The sequence below is a fragment of the Olea europaea genome, unplaced genomic scaffold (assembly GCF_002742605.1).
Source record: "Olea europaea var. sylvestris unplaced genomic scaffold, O_europaea_v1 scaffold1287, whole genome shotgun sequence".
Classification (NCBI taxonomy): domain Eukaryota; kingdom Viridiplantae; phylum Streptophyta; class Magnoliopsida; order Lamiales; family Oleaceae; genus Olea; species Olea europaea.
In genome coordinates this window covers 190,166-210,494 of record NW_019230327.1, presented here as the reverse complement: position 1 = coordinate 210,494, position 20,329 = coordinate 190,166, and the positions used below count along the sequence as shown (strand labels likewise).

General features: G+C 33.7%; 1 protein-coding gene across 13 annotated transcripts; it reads right to left on the bottom strand.

Moving 5' to 3' along the window:
- Nucleotides 1-93: 93 nt before the first annotated feature.
- Nucleotides 94-14,851, bottom strand: LOC111374768 (KH domain-containing protein HEN4-like). Of its 13 annotated transcripts, none has more exons than XR_002699202.1 (11): nt 14,704-14,845; nt 12,643-13,439; nt 11,557-11,976; nt 11,201-11,455; nt 10,656-11,003; nt 10,361-10,437; nt 10,166-10,277; nt 5,594-5,749; nt 5,176-5,223; nt 1,947-2,095; nt 94-315 (listed from the first exon to the last, which is right to left on the bottom strand). XR_002699202.1 is itself a non-coding variant. In XM_022997503.1 (9 exons), exons 2-8 carry the CDS (start codon nt 13,354-13,356, stop codon nt 5,606-5,608), a joined length of 2,070 nt encoding a protein of 689 aa, XP_022853271.1. In that variant the 5' UTR covers nt 13,357-13,439; nt 14,704-14,845; the 3' UTR covers nt 2,322-5,223; nt 5,594-5,605. The 13 variants fall into 13 exon arrangements, 2 of the variants coding, with proteins under 2 accessions (XP_022853271.1, XP_022853272.1); XR_002699195.1 differs by lacking the exons at nt 94-315; nt 1,947-2,095 and adding exons at nt 2,312-2,647; nt 2,747-4,993; XR_002699192.1 differs by lacking the exons at nt 94-315; nt 1,947-2,095 and adding exons at nt 2,312-2,647; nt 2,747-2,833.
- Between the last annotated feature and the right edge of the window lie 5,478 nt (nt 14,852-20,329).

Here is a 20,329-nt window from a genome sequence, read left to right as displayed (position 1 = left end):
GTGTAATTTTTTATGGCATCTAAACACATCAAAAATGTCATATTCATTTAAAAGAAATGCTTATTTATTTCATTATCAGCAAACCTATAATAATTACAAAACAAAATTAATCCACATATAATTATGTTTTCCGTTGTTACAATAAATAGAAATATTGCGTACGATTCAATACAATATGTCAATGTAAAATTCATCTCAACAATTCTAAAAAATTATAGACTATTACAAAAAAAATTAAAAATTAAAAATGATTAACCCATATCAAAGTTTATTTCTTTCACCGAAAATTTAGCCATCCCACAAAATATCAAATCTCTGCACACCACATAAATAATAATAACACAATTAATAAACTTAAAGTGAGCATGCAAATCAAAAGTATATCAAAAAATATATTAAATTTTATCTACTCAACAATCTCTTAACATAAACTACCAATAACAGCATCATTATGTAACCTCAATGAGCCAATCTACATCTTGACACATAAAAATATTTAAAAGCTAAATATCTTCCTAGAACATTAGTTTGACATGAACAAAACTACTAAGGTAGACAACAATAGTAAATATATAACTGCTTTATCTGCAAGTTCATTTAATTTAAGATGAACCTCCCAATTCGACTCAGGTACAATTCGAAAGTTTTGTCCAACCCTAAAGAAAATGACTTTTTCATATTATCTTTTTATTTGATTTCTCTTTTTAAAATTTAAGAAAATGATTATATTTCTCACTAAACAAAAGTTTGGAACAAAAAGCATTAAAGGCATCTTCATGCTACTTATTCTAAACATCATAATTTTTATTAGAAAGAGCGTCTTCAAAAATAATTAAAAATTAAGAATAGACATTTTTGTACAAGTTTACAATGTATATTCCTTCTTCATTTTTTTTTTTTTCGATAAAACATTATCGTTCACTACTTTCCCTCGTTTTTCACTTTACTTCTCTATCGTTCGCATTGCCATTTTTCAAGAAATTTATGGGAAATTATGAAATAGCAAATGACGGTACTAAAATTAATATTATAGAATTTCACTCTTTATATTAACGTTTTAACCATATAAAATTTACCGGACTTCTAAAATAAGGAACCAATTCTCTAAAATAAAGAGAATGGGAATCGCAGGTGAGTCTACTTAAGATGCTCTAACAAAGACACACTAAGCTAATTCATGAAAGGTTGAAAATGATGCGCACAATTGAAATTCAATGGATATAAAATCATGACAACATGATATAACTAAACCCTCTCACTATTAATATGACATGCTACCATCGGATATATATATATATAAACAACACATGCTACCCACTTTGGTTTAATTAAAATATCAAAAAAGGTACCCCATTTGAATAAAGGAGCAATTAAAGAGCACGTCGATTTTTTGGACAAAGGAACAACTGATACCGTCTTACATTTTCTGGACAGAGAAAATTTAACCCATGTTTTGCAGCTTTCTTTAAGAAAGAAAAGAAATTTGATGCCAGTCAAGAATAGGAGAGGAGGCTCACTGTGACTCTTAGACAAAAATGACTTATTCAAAGGTTGAATCCCAACCTTAAGGGCCCCCACCGACCCTGTCCTGGGCCATCGTGAAGGAGGTAAATCGCAGGATGTGCCTCCCAGGAGCCAGGGTGGAGAGCACATGGATAGGCCAAGGCTGTTAACCCATATGATAATTCCCGCTTGCAACAAAGTCAATTCCACCTTACGGGAAATCGAACTCTGCACACTGTCGCACTGAGCCCTATCCGCCCTCCCCTTTGCCACTGGGAGATATGCCCTAGGGGCGACTTATTCGATATTATGAACAATTGCTTATGAAGGAATCGTTCATTTTTGTAAGCTGATCCTGTATATTACTTGTGTCTATTTCGCCATTGAAGGTTCGTTCATAGGGATATTGACCGCATCTTTTGGCATAAGTAATTATTCCTTACCTCGGGACTAAATTGGTTATTGGGCTGTGAAAATTGTAACAAGTGTTGGAAACAGAGATGAAGAAGAGAAGCAGCAACAAGAAACTTTTGACATGATTAAATACTCGATGCCAACACTTGCGCAATATATCAGTACCTATATGACAGACCTAGGTATTGGTATCAATATCAATGTGCTAATTTTAAAGTCCACGACACAATCTATCAGGAACAATTTCGCTATTTATACATCCGGATTGTCAACCCGAGATGACACCCCATGACAAGAGAGGGGGGCCCACACGTAATTATTTTATTATGTGTGGGCCATCGGGGGTGTCAAGCCCGGATGTACAAATAGCAAAACTCTATCAGGAATTGGAATCTAGTAATAAATTGACTGATGCTACTTAACCAAGTTATATCCAAACCTTCAAACCCCTCAACAAACATGCCAGGTGTAATTGAATTACATCATGAAGATCGTAAAAAATCACAAAAATATGCAGACGGTAGATACATTTTACAACTCGAACACAACAGACTGAATCACCAGAGAGCTTACATCAACTCAAGCCAATCCAGAAAGATCATCTCCTTCATAATTATTATATTGAAAATCTCCTTCAGTGAGTCCTTGCTTCTTTTGTGCGAGGATGAAGTCATCATATTTCACTTTTTACTTTTTAACAAAAATTACCTGGGTCAGCATTTGCCCCTGCCTAGTCGTTTAATAGAAAGAATTAGTATCAACGACCAAAAGTGAAACATTCTAACCTTACCATTAGAATTAACTCCAAAACTCCGAACCAAATTACTACCTCCGTTGCATAAAGGAAACCATCATTCAGCACTTTCAGCTTACAGAAAAAACGAACTGATACCACCAAAGAAACTACTTTCAGCGTCTTCAATATTACCATGTAACACAAGTAACAATGATTAGGTTGAGGGAGACTGAACGTTATGTTACAGAAAAACTATCGAAAGTTCAATTTTAATTCAACTTGAGAAATAAAATCATCACCTTTTAGTGTTATTCAAGCTATGTTGATGAACTAAAATAAAATGCAAATGCATTATTAATGCGAGCAAGAAAGGGGCTGGAATGAATGCAAGAAGATACATGCTAATGATTGGGACTATAAACAGATAACGTTGGTGGTTTCAGCGAGAGGGCAGCTTTACCGTTCCTACTACTAGCCATTGATGTACAATGAGCTCTTTATGTGAATTACTAGTTGAGATAAGAAAAGTTTCAAACTGAGACATATTCGAAGTGAGATTCCAGTCATTTTTTGGATGTCGATTTGCGAAGGAGGCTTAAGAGGAGAATGCGTAGTTAGAAGCTGAAGAGATGTTAACGTCCAGTATTTCAGGCCAAGATTGGTCACAAGCACAATGTTTTCAAACCCAATTTTATTCTGCCAAAACTGTGGATGATAATATGTAACACTATCTGGTTCGGCTTCCTCAACATCTCCAAAGGGCATGGAATTATCAGTTTTCATACTTGGGGTGTTATGAAACATATCCTCTGTTGCAACTTGCAAAGTCGTATAATTACCAAATTCAATAAAAGTCTCCTATTAGAATTAGGAACTTTAAACCTATAGGTCTTGATATGTCCTTAATTCAGCCCCTATTTGAGCCTCACTCTTTAAAAACTCATTTTTCTCCAAACTCATTTTTCAACCCACATTATCCTAATAAAATAATTTTACATGTAAATCCAGAACTTCTCCCTATTTTTCAACCACACATTATCCAAAAAATCACTATTACAAAATCTACCTAAAAAATAGGGCTCAAACAAACCATCAATAAAGTTGTGACACGAGGAATTGATATTGCATATTTAGCAAAGTAATTTATAACCATGAAAACTTGCCTTTCCCTTGTGGGGCCGAAGACAAAACTCCATTATCTTAGGCCACTTCATTCCGAATCACAACACCAACCAAAAAAACAATTTTCTCAAGTCATTGTTATACTTGGCCCCTGTTTGGTAAGGATTAAAACCAAAATTCTAATCTAAATCAAAATTAACAATTAATTTTAATCACGCATTTCACGGGAACCCGCAACTTTTCAACATGTTTCATTAACTTTTATCAAAATCTACTAAAAATCTGATTTTAATCCCTACCAAACAAGGCATTAGGATACTTTTCCTGATCTTCACTATTCTTTAACCCAAAGCACAAGAATTTCCCAATCCATTATGACTCACAAGCCAAAATTTTCCTACAGTTGGGTAGTACATTGGACTTGTCCTATGACACTGTTTCAATTGACATAATGGGACATACAGTACATGCACGTGCATCAAATATGAAGTTCGTGATAAATAAATGCACTACATGCAATGAAGTCACTGAAAATGAATAACAGAATAGTGGGGAAAATGAAATAGAAATAACTCGTAGTATAATTTGATTGGAGAATGAATCTTCCAACTTCATAGTACACTGCCAGTAAACAAAATCATAAAAGGGCTACCAATTTCATTAAGCGTTTCAAGTTCAGTCTTGCAGTATAGCTAATACTAAGAAAAATGAATGTTGCTTTCCCTTGGGGGATGCTGTTCCATTTGGATCTCTATCAACTTGTGTACAGAAAATTATTTGAAGATCTAATTAGAATTCATTTATTTGCTTATTTACAAGTAATTTTCATATTTTTCTAATTTGATTATCAAAATGATGTAAAAAAGAGTGCACGCGGGGCTCTGTTCTTAAGAATATTGGAAATTATTTGGTCAAGTGTTTTTAGTATTTTATGACACATGGATCCATATAATGAACGCTGGATTTGTTTTGTACAGTATCTATACCCTTTTTTATATAGAAGATACTGATTTTATGTTCTGCGTTTTTGGGACTATTCAAATTTTTTATTACCAAAACGTTCTTAAGAAACAGGTAAAAAGCGCTGCCTACGTGTTCCAGTTGGTGAATCCATATGCTGGAAGACAGAGAACATATATGAAATGTCGCAGAAACACCTCCAATGTCTTCCAAAATCCCAACAAGGAAACTAAATTAAACAGGCCAATGAGAGCTCATCTGCATCATAGAAAATATAGATATGCTAGACCATGCAATGAGGGGAATACACAATGTAAAATTAACTATTTTTTTCCCCCTTCCCATCCCATTGCAAATTTAAGCTAAAGGGGTTCTGCAATCCAAAGTACAATTTAAAGTTTTTTCCTAGTAAAATTTGCGTATGCTAAGCAGTTACTCACCATACAATAAATTAGGAATCTGCATTCTTCAGTCACTTTAAGCTTCACCTGCATCAGCAAATATCAACAAGACAAATTGAAGTCTTGCCTTCAAATATAAAATATAACTCATGCAAGACAAAAGTATCAGAATGTTTCACTAAGCTTAAAAAGTTCACCTATAGGTAAGTTTAGTTTAAGTAAATAAGTATGTTTCAAAATAAATAAGTTTTTCAATTGGTGAAAGTTTAAAATAAGTAACCTATTTTGACAGCAAAGTATTCAAAATAAGTATCTTTAAACATGTTTGGAAGCTAAAAGTAACTTAACTTTCTTTTTAAACTTAACCAAAAAATGCTCATAGTAAATGCCTGCCTGAAACCAATTCTGTGAAGACAATAAAATTCTAATTTGCAGTCAGAAAAAACTTGGGAAATACCTCCATCAAAGATCAAGCTGCTTCAGTCTCGCTAATTACAAATGCTTGAATGAGACTCTGTGCGGCACTGGTCTGTTCAGGTGTCCCAGATATTATGATGACTGTTTCTGTCGCTCCAGGCTTTGTACCATTGATGGTAATATTTGCATCAGAAATCTGAAATAGAATAATTAAAGATACATTTTATAAAACCCAAAATCCTTTATCGTTAATAATGAAAATTAGGACCTTATATGGATATGAATATTGTATATAATTGATTTAGATAAATTATAGTATTACTACAATTACATACATTTATATATGTATAATTTTATATAATTATGGTTGGTTGATTTCAAATATAGTATCACTATAATTACATCCGTCTATGCACATATGATTATATATAATTATGGTTCATTAATTTCAAATATAGTATTATTAAAATTATGTACGCCTATTTATAATTATATATAATTAAAGTTAACCGATTTCAAATATACTATTACTACAATTACTTGCGTCCATATATGTATAATTACATATAATTATGTTTGATTGATTTAAGTTATATGATTACCATAATTACGTGCATCTATATATGTGTATAACTATGATTGTTCCACACTACACAGTTCATAAATGGTTGTTTGAGGTTAAGTTCTTCTATACATGTTTAATCAATCCTCTTCAAATTTACAATGTAAATGTAGTCATAAGTTAATGTTGAATCGGTTTTCATACTTCAAATAAGGAATTCAATTTATGAATATGATATGAGTCCTATATATGTAAGTTCAAAGGACCAAAGTTCACTAGCACTACACACGAGAATTATAGCAATAAAATACAGTTCTTAATTCCGGTGTCTTTTAAATATAAATTATGATTTATGTGACTCCCTAATTGGGATTTATGACATTGTTTATGATTTTTCCTGTTTTAGATAATTGAAGTTCGAGGCATTGAAGCTTGAAACTGGCCACTAGTGGTATAATAAAAATATTATTAAAAAATTTATTATTTTACTTTTACGATTTAGTAATTCTTTTTTTTTTCAATTATTGTAATTAGGACAAACGTTATATTTATATGGAAGTTAAGTTTTATTTTACAATACGTTTTAATGATTCAAAGAAATATTTTTGGGTCGTTACATATTTAACAGCTTTGAACTTAAGACAATTTGTTGAAATCCTGAGATGATTGGATATGATTTATTTTTCCTTTTAGATGATTTATTCTTTCCATAGTTGAAATATTGTAATATTCTAGATTGTAGGATTATTATTTTCCTTTTAATCTTTCCTTTCTTGTACTATAAGTAGATGTAGCGAGTTGTAAAATTAATAAGATGAAATATACATTTTCTCTCATGGTATCAGAGTGAAACGGTCCCTAATCATGTCAAAAGCCATCGCCAACAGTAGAGGATCCACAACCTCAGCCTCTCTCAATAACGAGTCCAAAACTGCTTCCGCCATAGGCTCGAGAGAAAATTCATCCTTCCAACTAACAGTTGAAAAACTAAATGGGAAGATTTTCGTGAATGGGCTCAATCAATCAAACTCATAATTGATAGGAAAGGAAAATTGGGTTACCTCACCGGTGAAACACCAAAGTTAGCCTCAACTAACACTGCCCTTCTTCAAAAACAAAGGTCAAAGAATTCCATGGTGACTGCTTGACTAATAAACTCGATGAAATCATCAATTGGAAAGACTTATCTTTTCCTACCAGCAGCAAGGGACGTATGGTATGCAGTAAAAGAGACGTACTAAGATTCTGAAAATTCATCCCAAATCAATCAAGACCAAACTTTGGCAAACTAGACAAGGGGAACGAGATGTCACCGAATACTACCTTGAAATGACGGCCTTGTGGCAAGAACTTGACTTGAGCTCTAAGGAAGAATGGGAATGTAAAGGATACAGTGCGCGATTCAAGCAGCAGCTGGAAAATGAGCGGGTGTTTGAATTTTTGGCAAGGCTTAATCGAGATCTTGACGACGTTAGGGGACGCATTCTCGGGAGGAAACCTTTACTGTCGACGAGGAAAGTGTTCGCAGAGGTACGACGTGAAGAAAACCAGGGAAAAATCATGTTGAAAGCCATCGGAGGTGCGTTGGACTGAAATCGGGACAGAGGGTTCAGCCTTAGCGTCAAAATGGATTGGGTCTTCCAGTGTTGGGCAATTAAATAATGGGCAGGGATTTAAAAAAAGTGGGCCTCAAAATTTTAATGAATTAGTGAAATACCCGAGAGTTGGCCTAAAATCATGGGCCTTATTCAAAAGGAGCAACAAACGGACCTAACCCAAGACAAACAAAAGGACGACCATGGTGTAAACATTGCCATAAACCGGGACATAAAGAATACACGTGCTAGGATTTGCACGAAAAACCAGTAAATTGGAAATCGAGACAAAATAAAAGCCGAGGATATCAAGCAGAAAAATCCAAGGAGTCAAGTTGCAATTTCAATCTTGAACAGATTGAGCAACTTTACAAACTGTTAGCCAGTCTTCAACCACCAAGTCAAACCTCCATAAATAATCCATCAAGCTCACTGGCTAATAGAGGTAATTTCTTGAGAGCCTTAAAATCCACCTCACAGTCTAGTGCACCCTGGATCATTGACTCTGGAGCTTCTAATCACGACTGATTCCTATCACCTATTTTCTTCATATTCCACGTGCAGGTAATCTCAAAGTTAAAATTGCTGATGTTCCCTATCGACGGTAGCAAGAAAAGAAAGTATTAAAATTTTTGATTCTATAACTTTAGAATCAGTTCTTCACGTCCCAAATTTATCATGCAATTTACATTCTACAAGCTTGTTAACAAAAACTTCCAATTGCTGCGCTAAATTTTTTCCATTTGAATGTATCTTTCAGGACCTTTCATCGAGGAAGACAATTGACAGTGCTAAGAAAAGTGAAGGACTCTGCTACTTTGAAAAGGCTAATGTGAGTAAACAATATCAAGTTAAATTTTGTGTGAGAATGAAAACTGAAGATGGAGGTAATCCGGTAGAAACCGATAGATATCAGACTGGTTGGAAAACTAATCCACCTGTCATACATCAGACCTAACATCGCATTTGCAGTCAATCTAGTAAGCCAACATATGCATTTTCCAAAAGAAAACAACCTAGAAGCTGTATATAAGATACTCAGATATCTCAAGGGCTCCCTGGGAAAAGGACTACTCTTCAAAAAGGGTGAAAGAAAAGAAGTTGAGATTTTCACAGATATAGATTGGGGAGGATCAAGAGACAATAGGAGATCTACCACAAGTTACAGTACATTTGTACCCGAAAATCTAGTAACTTGGAAAAGCAAGAAACAGAATGTAGTAGCTAGAAGTAGTGCTGAAATTTAGTTCAGAGTTGTTGCACAGGGAATGTGTGAAGGGTTGTGGTTGAAGAAACTTTTAGAAGAATTACACGTTACAATAGAGTTGCCACTCGAACTTTATTGTGATAATAAAGCAGCGATTAACATTTCTCTTAATCCAATTCATTATGACCGACCTACACATGTGAAGGTGGACAGACACTTTATTAAAGAAAACATTGAGGAAAGAACTATCTATGTGACCTATGTTCCCACACAAGCATAAACTACATATATCTTCACCAAAGGATTACCTAATCAAAGATTCAATGATTCCATCTTCAAGTTGGATATGATCAATATTTACAATCCAACTTGAGGGGAAGTGTTGGAATTGCAAGATGATTGGAGATGATTTATTTTTCTTTTAGATGATTTATTCTTTCCATAGTTGAAGTATTGTAATATTCTAGATTGTAGGATTATTATTTTCCTTTTATTCTTTCCTTTCTTATACTATAAGTAGATGTCGTGGGTTGTAAAATTAAAAAGATGAAATATAAATTTCTCTCTTCACAATTCAACCATTGAAATACACATTAACAAAACTATCTTGGATACTCAAAGATGTATGTTAATACATTCATAATTAAAAACTAAAAGTTAAAAAAGAAATAATGCAAGAGGCACAATATAAGCCGTTTACCAAATCTAGAACCCTAGAACTGGGAACCTAGCACAATCTAATTATTTTTCCATTAAACATACACATCCTCAGAACTTAAATAAGACTGAATTCATATAACTCCAGTGGCAAAGCAAAAGAGGGCAACTGCATTTTGAAGCATTACAAGCAACTTTTCGTGTGAAAGTTTACATCCACCATGATACCACCAAAAAGGTGTCCAATTCAAGACATGCAAAGAAGCCTTGAAAGCTAATACTGGAGATAAACCATAAGGCCTCTATCTATTGAAGTGGCTGTAAATTAGCACCTCTAACCAAGAAGGGACCAGAAAGTTTTAAAACGGAACATTGTAAAAGGGAGTAACTAAAATACTTCCCAAATCCAGGAGGTAATAGGATAAATTTAGTGGCCATACCAACAAGACCCCCTATAATCAAATAAAAAGCCATGAAAATTAAATTTCCCTATCTAAGGTACAAAACATAGAAATTGTTTTGAAAGGAAAATGTCTATTTCCAGCAAAATATATAAGTCTGGCAATCAAAGGATGTTTCAGAAAAGTATACCTCGCGTATTTGTCTAAGACATTCACCTTCCTCTCCATAGATTGCAGGAACAACAGAGCGAGGAACAACTACTTCCACAGTTGTGCAGGTGATTATAGCTGGATGATTTCCTCTACATGGTGAAAAAAATATTTGATCAAAAAATCATGAAAACTAAAACTAATAATTGCTTATAAAAATCTAGAATAGACAAACCCTCCAAAACCACCGAATCTTCTCTGAGGAGCTCGATAGTCCGGGAAGTCTATTGGGCCAGTGTCCTCGATACCCCCCTGTGCAAGAGTTTGTAAAAACATCAAAAGATGAGAACTGCTAACTTTCACCAATGACCAAAAGCATTGGAGACTTGTCAATTATGTTGAAATGCTCCTAACAATCAAAGAGTTGAAATAAATTTCAAACAAACATAATGAAAGGGAAACCCGGCATTATTTGAGAAAAGAACTAGGAAGAATCAAAACATGAACTGCTAACTTTAGTAGGTAGATACCTGAGGTCCCCATGGTGCTGAGGATGGCACTCTTTCAGAAATGTGAGGCAGGCCTGGTCTATGAAAATCATGTGCAAATGGAGAGTGATCATTATGTGGGTGGAAGCCACCATGCGGTGGCAGGCCACCAGGAGCATCAAACTTGTGAAAGGATGGCCCTAAAGAGAATATTCCTGAAGGTGAAAGCTCGCTCCTTCCCATGAATGAAGGAAACTGAGGTATTTGGTCCAGAAAGCCTGGATTAGGAGGGTGATGCATAGATGGAAATGCATCACGCAAATAATGATCTCGCAACCTTGCAGTTATCTGCAAAATAGCTTCTTCAACTCTTTCAAATTCTCCATTTATCTACACAAGCAAATAAGTCAAGCAATAAGAAAAAGGTCAAAGATGAGTCCAGTGCTATGTTTACTTTCATCTTAAATGCCATAAGGAAGGGGGCAGAGAGTTAAAGCTTTTGATTAAGTGGTAAAGAAACAACACGAATAAAATTGGCTCTCCAAAAAACCATATGAAAGAACACGACTTTCAGCATCCAGCCAAACCTGAACTACTTCTTCATTTTCTGAAGCACATTTTGGGATTTTATCTTTCCCCAGTATACGGATATAAGCACCAGTTGACTTCCTCATTTCAGCAATAATAGCACCGCCCTTGCCAAGGAGACATCCAATTTGATTAGAGGAGACAAGGAGTTTTGCCTTCAATGTCTCCTCCTTACTTTCTGGAGGGGCTCTAAATATTCTTGATTGTACCCGAAGTACAGCATCTTGTGGGGCAGATATTCTTTCATCTGGGTACTGTAAAATTGGAACTAAACTTTACAATTTCCGCATTGAATCAATATAAAAAGTGGAAAAGAGGAAACTAGTATGAAATTTCAGAAGACTCAAAACCATACAGCTGGGCCAGATATGACAATTATGCGATCCTCTGAATCAGCAACAGCGTCCACGACTTTGATCTCACAGCCGGTTTCATGTTGAACTGCCTTGACTATACTTCCTCCTTTTCCAATTACCCCACGCACCTTCTCATCCGGACACAATAACCGGAAGCTAAGCACACCTGGAGAAGGATTCGTCCTGCCAGGAAATCTGGCTTCAACACCATGAAATCCAGAAGAATGTGGTGGCCCATGTCCATGGAGAGAACGTTTTGAATATTGAAATGTATCCTGTCTAGTACAAGGACCAAAGGAAGAAGATGAGGGACCACTGGGGTTTGAAGAGAGAGAGTCCTGATCACAAGCAAGATGCTCAAGTAGTTGCTGGGAAACTGATTGAAGAGCTTTCTTAACAGCATCAAGTCCTCCAGAAATCTGCCAATAAAATTGTTCAAAATTAAATAAAATAAACTTCTGCTGCTAAAAGTAATCGTCTTGGATGCAAAGCAAAACAAATCAAGAGAACAAAAATGCCATGTCCTGGAGTTGAATATCTGAGTCCGGAATTCAACTAGGTACACAAATAAATAGGCGCTAGCTATCAAACTAGCACAAACACCATAACCACACAGGATTTTTTTAGCTGTGCTGCATCGAACCAGATTTTTTGAAATTAAACTCGGCCCACCAACTTATAGGAAGTAAAAAATCAAATATATCGAAAGAAACAAAGCATAAAGTACAAAAGATAAATAATCATTGTGCTCCTAATATTTAATAACTTATTTTAACATCAACAATCAGTTGCCCTCCAGTGTTTGAAGGTCCCTGTCAGCACCTAGCTTTAACATTATAATTCCGCAACACATTACACACGATTGAAGTTGGTGGTTTCTCTGGGAAAAAATTAAAAAGAATAATAAAACAGAGTGTCATCGCGGTTGCCCAAATTTAGTTTCAAGCAACTTTGACAATCTTGATAACAAGTACTGAAATGGTACAGAGAAGGCAAACCTGAAGTGCAGAGAGCATCATTAGCTATAGTGTTCGTATTTGAGCCAAACGTGTTGAAATGCAAAGTAAAAATATATGACAAGATACCTGAACCAGCTCATCTGAAGAAGATGCACAAGAAGGCAGTTTGTCCCGCGGAAGGATTCGAATCTGGGCTCCGCTGTCAGAAGACATCTGTTTTATTACACTACCAGCTTTCCCAAGAAGGCCCCCCACCTGACTGGAGAACACAAGTAACCTCAAAACAGATGAGGGAACCTTATTACCCCCTTCATCCCGCTCATCCATCTTTGATTCTCCATCAATGATCCTTTCAAACACAAGTAACAGAGCTTTGTGAACAGACGAAACTACATTTTCTGACTGAGCATCCTCAACTAGAACGGACTGCTTATCTTCATCATTTTCTCCATGCTCATCTGTGTCATTACCCTCATCACCCTTTCCAGTGATGATATTCTCCTCACCATCTGCCTTGCCATGTCCACTGCCAACTTCATTTTCCTTATCTGACCCTACAATAACAATGACTCTTTCATCACATCCAGGAAAAGTATCCTCAATCTGGACCTTTGCCCCCGTTTCCTGACGTATTTGAGATATAATGCCCCCACCTTTTCCAATTACAGCACCAATCTTGGAAGCTGGACAGAGTAAACGTATAACATTTTTAGCAGGGGATCCTCTCAATGCAGAATTATCTGCACCAAAAGCTGTTGATTTTTGCCATTTCCCTCTACCATTTAACTCTCTAGGATTTCGATCATATGATCTCTTTACAGGCATCAATTGAACTGACATGTTTACAGAATCTGAACAACAGAATGCTGATTTTTGCAAAGAATTCCTACTGCTGGGAATCAACAAGCAAACAACCAAAAAACCTGATAAAGCATACAATCACATTGCGGCCAGAAATGCTATAGTAAGTGAAATATACAGCGCAGGATACTTAATTTCATATTGTTATATAGTTACAAAAATGCAAACAACGTACATATGAGAGTAATGAGAATGACATACTCATCAAATGCCTCATATGTAGCAGTATTAAAATACCACTGGGCCAAGGAATAAGTTCACTATTAGAGGGCAAATCCCTAAAAGTGCAAGGACACACTAGTAAGTTTATTATTATGAGAAAAAGTAGAGGTTAACAATGAAAATTTTCTGTATTATCTAACTTAAAATGACATTAAAAATTTATTTTACAAGTCCAAGACCTGAATCATTTAGTATTAATGGTAAACCACATCTTATCAAGAGCTTTCAAGTTGGAACTCTCTGAAACCGACAGCTAAAAATGGAAAAATGGAGAGTATTTATGAATTATCCAAGCACATCAGAAGATACTCAATGCGAGAACCATTAAATATTAGAGGCATTCCATAATGGGATTCCTTGTGTGCTAAAATCACAAGTACATGATAAATTTGAATAGGTAACAAAACCCATCTATGTGGTTCACCTCACTCTCTCATGTTCCATTAAATAAAATCTTATACAGATTGCTCTATTCTGAAAAAGGCTTCTGATAGGGCACTTTGCTTCATGGTACACAAATATCATATAAAATCTTTCAAACATTTCTTCAGAAGACTTAGCGTCCGTGACCATTCAACACATGTCAAAATAAACAATATTTTGTTTCCCAAAAGTAGACTCAACAAATATATTCCAAAAATATGTCTTCCGCGTGTAATTTACCAAATTTGAACATTTTAAATGTTCCTATAACATAATTACAGGATTTTCTTCTCATCACAAAAAGTAAATAATTTCTTGCCAGAAATTCCACCAGCACAACTAGCTTCAGCATTAAACTACTATCGATTCTTGCAGCTACTGGAATAAAATTTAAACAAAAACTGTACACCTTTTTATGAACTAAACTTCAATTTATTCTTATTATTACTCACAAACGGTATTTTCCAAATGTTAAAAATACAGAGACATATCTTGCGTCTTCTGCTGCTATCAACAAACTATTTCCTGATGATGTTTCAATTGAAACAGAAAACATAACAACTCTACATTGATTGACAGAGACGTTTAACGCCCGGAGTTACCAAATGAATGCAGAAAATATTAAGAGATTCACACCAATCACACAGAATTCAAAGTAGAATTAAGAACGATTAAACTTACGGGTATAAATTAACCCAAGAGGAAGTGCTGTGGGTTCTCCCTTTGATTTTCGACTGAGCTCTCTAGGGTTTTTGGCTTGGAAAGGGGATTTTAAAAATTGTGAAATGAAACCCTTTGTTGTAACATGAGTTACGATGCAGAATTTCTTCCAGATATACACTTGTCAGGTTTTAATTGACTGTTAAATTCGTTTGATTGCAAATAAGGAAGAAAATTAATTTCAATTAATTGAATTGTTTAGAAATTATTTTCTTGATAATTGTAAATTATTATATTTGATTAGTATAATTTTTCACGTGGAATTCGTTGAAATAAAAGTACTTTTTATATCCATTTGACTTTGTTTTACATGAAAATTGTTAATTGAAGGGAAATACTTTTTTACAATAATTTTTAAAATTTGTTTTCATTGTCAAAGAAAATGGAAAAAAAGCTACAATAGCCGGAAATTATTGGTGAGAATTCAAATTCAAGGAAAATATGCAAATTTCATCTTCCTTGGAATTCCATGCCAATCAAACATGACCTTAATTTAAAAAACAAGGGAATTTCTCGATTCAAAACAATATTTTAAAAACCTCAGTATCGACCCGAAAAAGGAAAGAGGTTCGAGGGACAAGGGTCAAAAATTCGAATACGGAATGAATCAGTATCGAATTGGATGTCAAATTAAATAAATAACTATACACATAAAATGTATAACATTATAACAACAATAGATTTTTTAATTTTAGTTTTCTAATTTAAAGTAATTAAATGTCCATATTTTTCTTAATTAAATTTATTGTTTTAATTTATTTTATAACTTGAAAAACTAATAATTAATATGTACAACATAATTCACTTTGTTCAACTTGACGACTATAATTTGTTAATGGAAACAAAAAAATAAAATATTAATATCTAGAATTGAAATTGGCTTTTACCTTATCCCACGTCAAAGGTCAATAGAAGTGGAAGAGGAGCATCGTGATGGCAAGAATCATTATTGGGCTTGCTAGTAAAACAGGTGAGTCATCAAGATAGTTAAAAATTTTGTAAAGAATATAAAATCATTTTATTCGAAAAAATCGGATATGGTTTTTCAATTTACGATTAATCAACCGGTTTAATGGTATATTTGACGATTTTCAAAATTTCGGTAAATGTATGATGATAGAACCAGTTTTGAGGCTGGTTCACGAGTTTTCAGTTGAACCGGCCGATTCCATTTGGTTTTCTAACATTGATTCAAAATTAAGTTCTACGAGTTTTTTTTATATATATGTAAAAAAAAAAAAAAAAAAAGGGAAGATAATAAAAATTTTAATAATTTAATCTTTAAAAAACATAAAATTAAAACACGATGGGAATCAAACTTCAACTCGTCGACAAATCCTAATTCTATCTTCCTTCTAACTTTCTGTCTCTATATTATATCTTTATCCAACTCTCTACCCATCTCCTCTCTAATTTGGTTGAACGATCTGCATTTGTAGAGACGTCGCATGGACGGTGGCTCTCCTCTTAAGCAGCCGGAGCAGCGGCACTCTTTGTTGTCTTTCGACAATTCACAAATCTCAGATCATCACTTTTTAGATTGCCACTGCAGCTTCAAGTTTCATCTAGCTGAGGTAGAAAAAGAGTAAGATGCACCAAGACCATTGTTGATTTGTGTTTTGCAATTGTTGGTGGCGGCGTGGTGGTAATGGCGTTAGCGATGGTGGTGTTGGTTGTAGGTGTTAATTTGTTTGAGATGGTAGACATGGTTTGGAGATGTTGTTGCCACTACTTATGAGAGAAATTTTGGTATTGGTGGTCGTGGAGGTGGTGGCAGTGGCGGTGGAAATGACAACGGTGGTGGATGTAGATTTAAATTCCGTTGTAGTTGGTAGTGTTAGTCGTGTGGTGGTGGTGTGCAGCTGGGGTGTGTTGTGGGGGTTGTGCAGTGATTTTGGATGTGGTGGGCCTATTAGGCTGTGTAGGTGGTCGTGATGGCGCAGGCGATGGCAATGTTGTTGGCTGTGGTCATTGTCATTGTGATGGTTGTAAAGTAGTGGTGGTATTTTGTAGTGGGTATTGGTTTGTATAAACTTGTGGTGGCGATGATGGTGTTGGTGATGATGCGGCTAGAGATAGAAGTGTTACAAATTATTTGATTGATTATGACCAATAAGCAATACGAAACCAATGATAAAAAAAAATTGTTACAAATAAATAATGTGTGATCTAAATTTTGTAAATTTAATTTGTGACTGTGTAATAAATTGTTCCTTATAAAATTTGTAACATGTGATCAATAAATAAATTGCAACCTATAAATTTTTTATTTATGATTGATGAAAAAATTGTGACCTATAAATTTTATTCTGTTACTAATGAAAAATTTGTGACTTATAAACTTTTTTATTTGTGACCTTCTATAAAAAAAATTTATTTGTGATGCAGAAATAATTTGTAATCAATTAATTTGATAGTTGTGATCAAATTGTAAAGAATTGTGACATTAATATATTTAACCCATGTTTGATTCTCATTCTTTGAAAAATTCATTCTTAAACAATATTTTGACATCATTTTAACCATACATTCTTCATAAAATAATATTACATACAAATCTAAAACTTTTCTTTATTTTTTAACCACACATTTCTCATTAATACACTATTCAAAAATTCATTTTTATCAAAAGAATGGGGCTCAAACAAGGGCTTAATTTATAAAATATATTTTTAACTAATTATTTCATAAATAAAATTTAAGTAGTATCTGATTTTTAAAATTTTAAATCTTGTTTCTTAGTTTTGAAATGAGTAATACTTAATCTTTGAAATATGAAAATTTCCCTTTTTGCTTTCTCACATAGCTATATGAAATGGAGCTAGGCCCGTTAAAAGAAACTTAGAAAAAAAAAAGGAAATGGAGCCAAGCGGTTCAATTGTCACTCGTCGTTTAATTTATGTTTAAAATGGTTCATATTTTAATTATTTTTTTCCAAAACTCTGTTTATTTGTTGAATTGGGACTGAAAGAGTTTTCACAAAACTAAAAATTCAAATTTGCTTTAATAGTTAGATTATTTGTGTGTAATATATAAGAAGTCAAGAACAAAGAACACATTTTATCTTAATTTCTGTAATTCTTAGAGGAATCGTTTAACAAATTTTATAGGATAAATATTATTTGGGTGGTATATTTCACCTTGCCATCGGTTATTATGAATAACAGAAGTATATGAACAACGGTCTTGCCATTTTTGGAAGTTGTTTATAAATTATTTAAATTATAAGTAAATAAAAATGATTTACGGGTAGTATTTGTTCATTTTTTTTAAGCTAGCTTTCATTGGATTTGGATTCCCAATCCTCATGATATATGAAATTTGAATAAAAGATGATGATTTCTATGTTGAGGAGAAGAAATAAATGGGTTTAGAGTAAATGATACAGTAGGCTCTATATGAGATAATTTTTAGGAATAGAAAATAGTAGGGAGTAATTTTAAAGGACAAAATATTTGTAGGAGGAAAATTTAATTTATTGAGAAATAGGATTTAACAATGGATGGATGCCTTTATTACCCACAATGGCTGTAGTTTTTTTTTTCCTTCCAATCACTACTAGCATTTGAACCAATACAACCTATTCATAAACACTAAATGTCGGAAATACATGTCTAGAACGTTCTGATTTTTTATTATTTTATTTAATATTTTTGCTTAGTTTATTCTAGACTTTCATTTCTAGTTTTTTGCTGCCCATGACATTCTAGTTTCTTCTAGAAATAGGCATCACTAATTTTATCACTCGTCCTTGATAATTATTTCAGTAACTACAATCATTTCTCGTAATACTTCGAACTATGCTCGTGGTAGTATCTTCGTGAATATATCTGCTAATTGTTCTTTAGTCTTGCGGTGTTTGAATTATATTTCTTTGTTTGCTTTTGCTTCTCTAATGAAGTGATACTTGATACAAATGTGTTTGATTCTGTGGTAAAATATAGGATTCTTGGCCATTGCTATAACTAACTTGCTGTTGTAGTAATTCTTGAAGACCCAAGACTAACTAACCAAGAGAGAGGGTAGATTGGTTATAATAACTTTTTCGAAAATAGTTTTAAGTATACAATTAATACTTACTTAAATGTAGCAATTAGTCAAATATGAAAAGGAACGAAGATTAAGATAAATTCACAAGTAATAAATAAAAACAAGGATAAGTAAATGGGAAGAAAAGTCAAATGATATGATATGGAGGTTCGATCCAATACAATGATCTACGTCCCCGTTATCAAACTCTCTGATACGAATAAGACCTTTTCACTATATTGATTGACTTATAGTGCAATCCAACCTTCTTACAACGCTTTCGGTGACTTACAAACAATGTGCACCGTTCATTTACAATGTTGAAATTTTCGGGACTTCAACTCGATCCGCACGTTTGAAAATAAGAAGTATACAAGTAAAGACTTCTCTTGCAATGAATGATATAATTGAAGTTGAGTACAACAAGAGAAGATGGCTAACACTTTAGTAGATAGCAATGATTGAAGTTCAAGTGTTGGATAAGAAAAACTTCGATAAAAATGATTTCCAAATGTTGAATCAATCAAAGGTTTTTCTAATATAAATGAGTTGAAGAAATATATATATTAAAAGATGATTGAGTAGATAGATTAGTAATATCTCACTTTAAATGCTTATAAAAGTCTTACTTTGAATGCAAAATGATCTGGTATTTACAGCAGCAAAACAGTCAAAAGTCTATGGGATGAGGATACCAGACGTCCGCTAGCTTATCGGACGGTCAAATAACCTTTTTTTTGTTTAGAAGTCAAAACGTTCAATTTTTTGACTGTTGGACAAACCTGTCATACTGGACGTCCGCTAGACCTACCGGATGCGTTCTCTAGCTATCGGATACATCCTCTAGGTCAGCTCGTGTTTAGAAATGTTTAGAAATTTTCCTTCTTTAAATATTTTAACAAGATGTAATCTTGTGAAGGAAGTTTCTAACATGTTATACGGACTTTTTAACATTTCTTAAAGTATATAATAGGTTCATGCTTTCAAGAAAAATTCTTTATGCAAAAATCGTGTTTGTCGCGCGAAAAAATGTTTTTGAGCTTCAAATGACGTATATGCCAAATACTAAAATATTTTACCTTAACATTTGAAATCAAGATATCTAAATCTAATTTCTTCTTTGTTTGACTTGATGAAGTGCTCGTTGTTTTTATGTGTAGCTCAGTTTCTACTTTGTCCAATTTTGCGAAAGCTCCGAAAGCATCCTTTTGTTCACGCTTTTCATAAACTTCTATAATCACTCAAATACAATTGTTCAATCAAAATTTGTTTGTTATAATCAAAACGAGAAGTCAATCGTAGGTCAACAATTTCCTTATTTTTGATTATGACAAACAAGAGACGATGGAGATTTAATAAGTAAGGAAACCAAAAAATTTTAAAAAAAATTTGATAAGTAAAGAAATAATTCCCCCTATCTTTTACATGTGTATTCCCCCTTACTTAAGCATTCCTATCATGCATATCGTTTCATAAACATGCATATCATATCACATAAACATGCATATCATATCACATAATTTTCCCCCTTTTGGCATAATAAAAAAATGACAAATAA

Excerpts from the sequence above, each read along its gene's own strand:
- LOC111374768 (XM_022997503.1), bottom strand. The coding sequence starts at position 13,356 with ATGTCAGTTCAATTGATGCCTGTAAAGAGATCATATGATCGAAATCCT. Across the intron at positions 11,004-11,200 it reads AAAATGAAGAAGTAGTTCAG|ATAAATGGAGAATTTGAAAG; the intron begins GTTTGGCTGGAT and ends TTGCTTGTGTAG. Across the intron at positions 5,750-10,165 it reads GTCTTAGACAAATACGCGAG|ATTTCTGATGCAAATATTAC; the intron begins GTATACTTTTCT and ends ATTCTATTTCAG.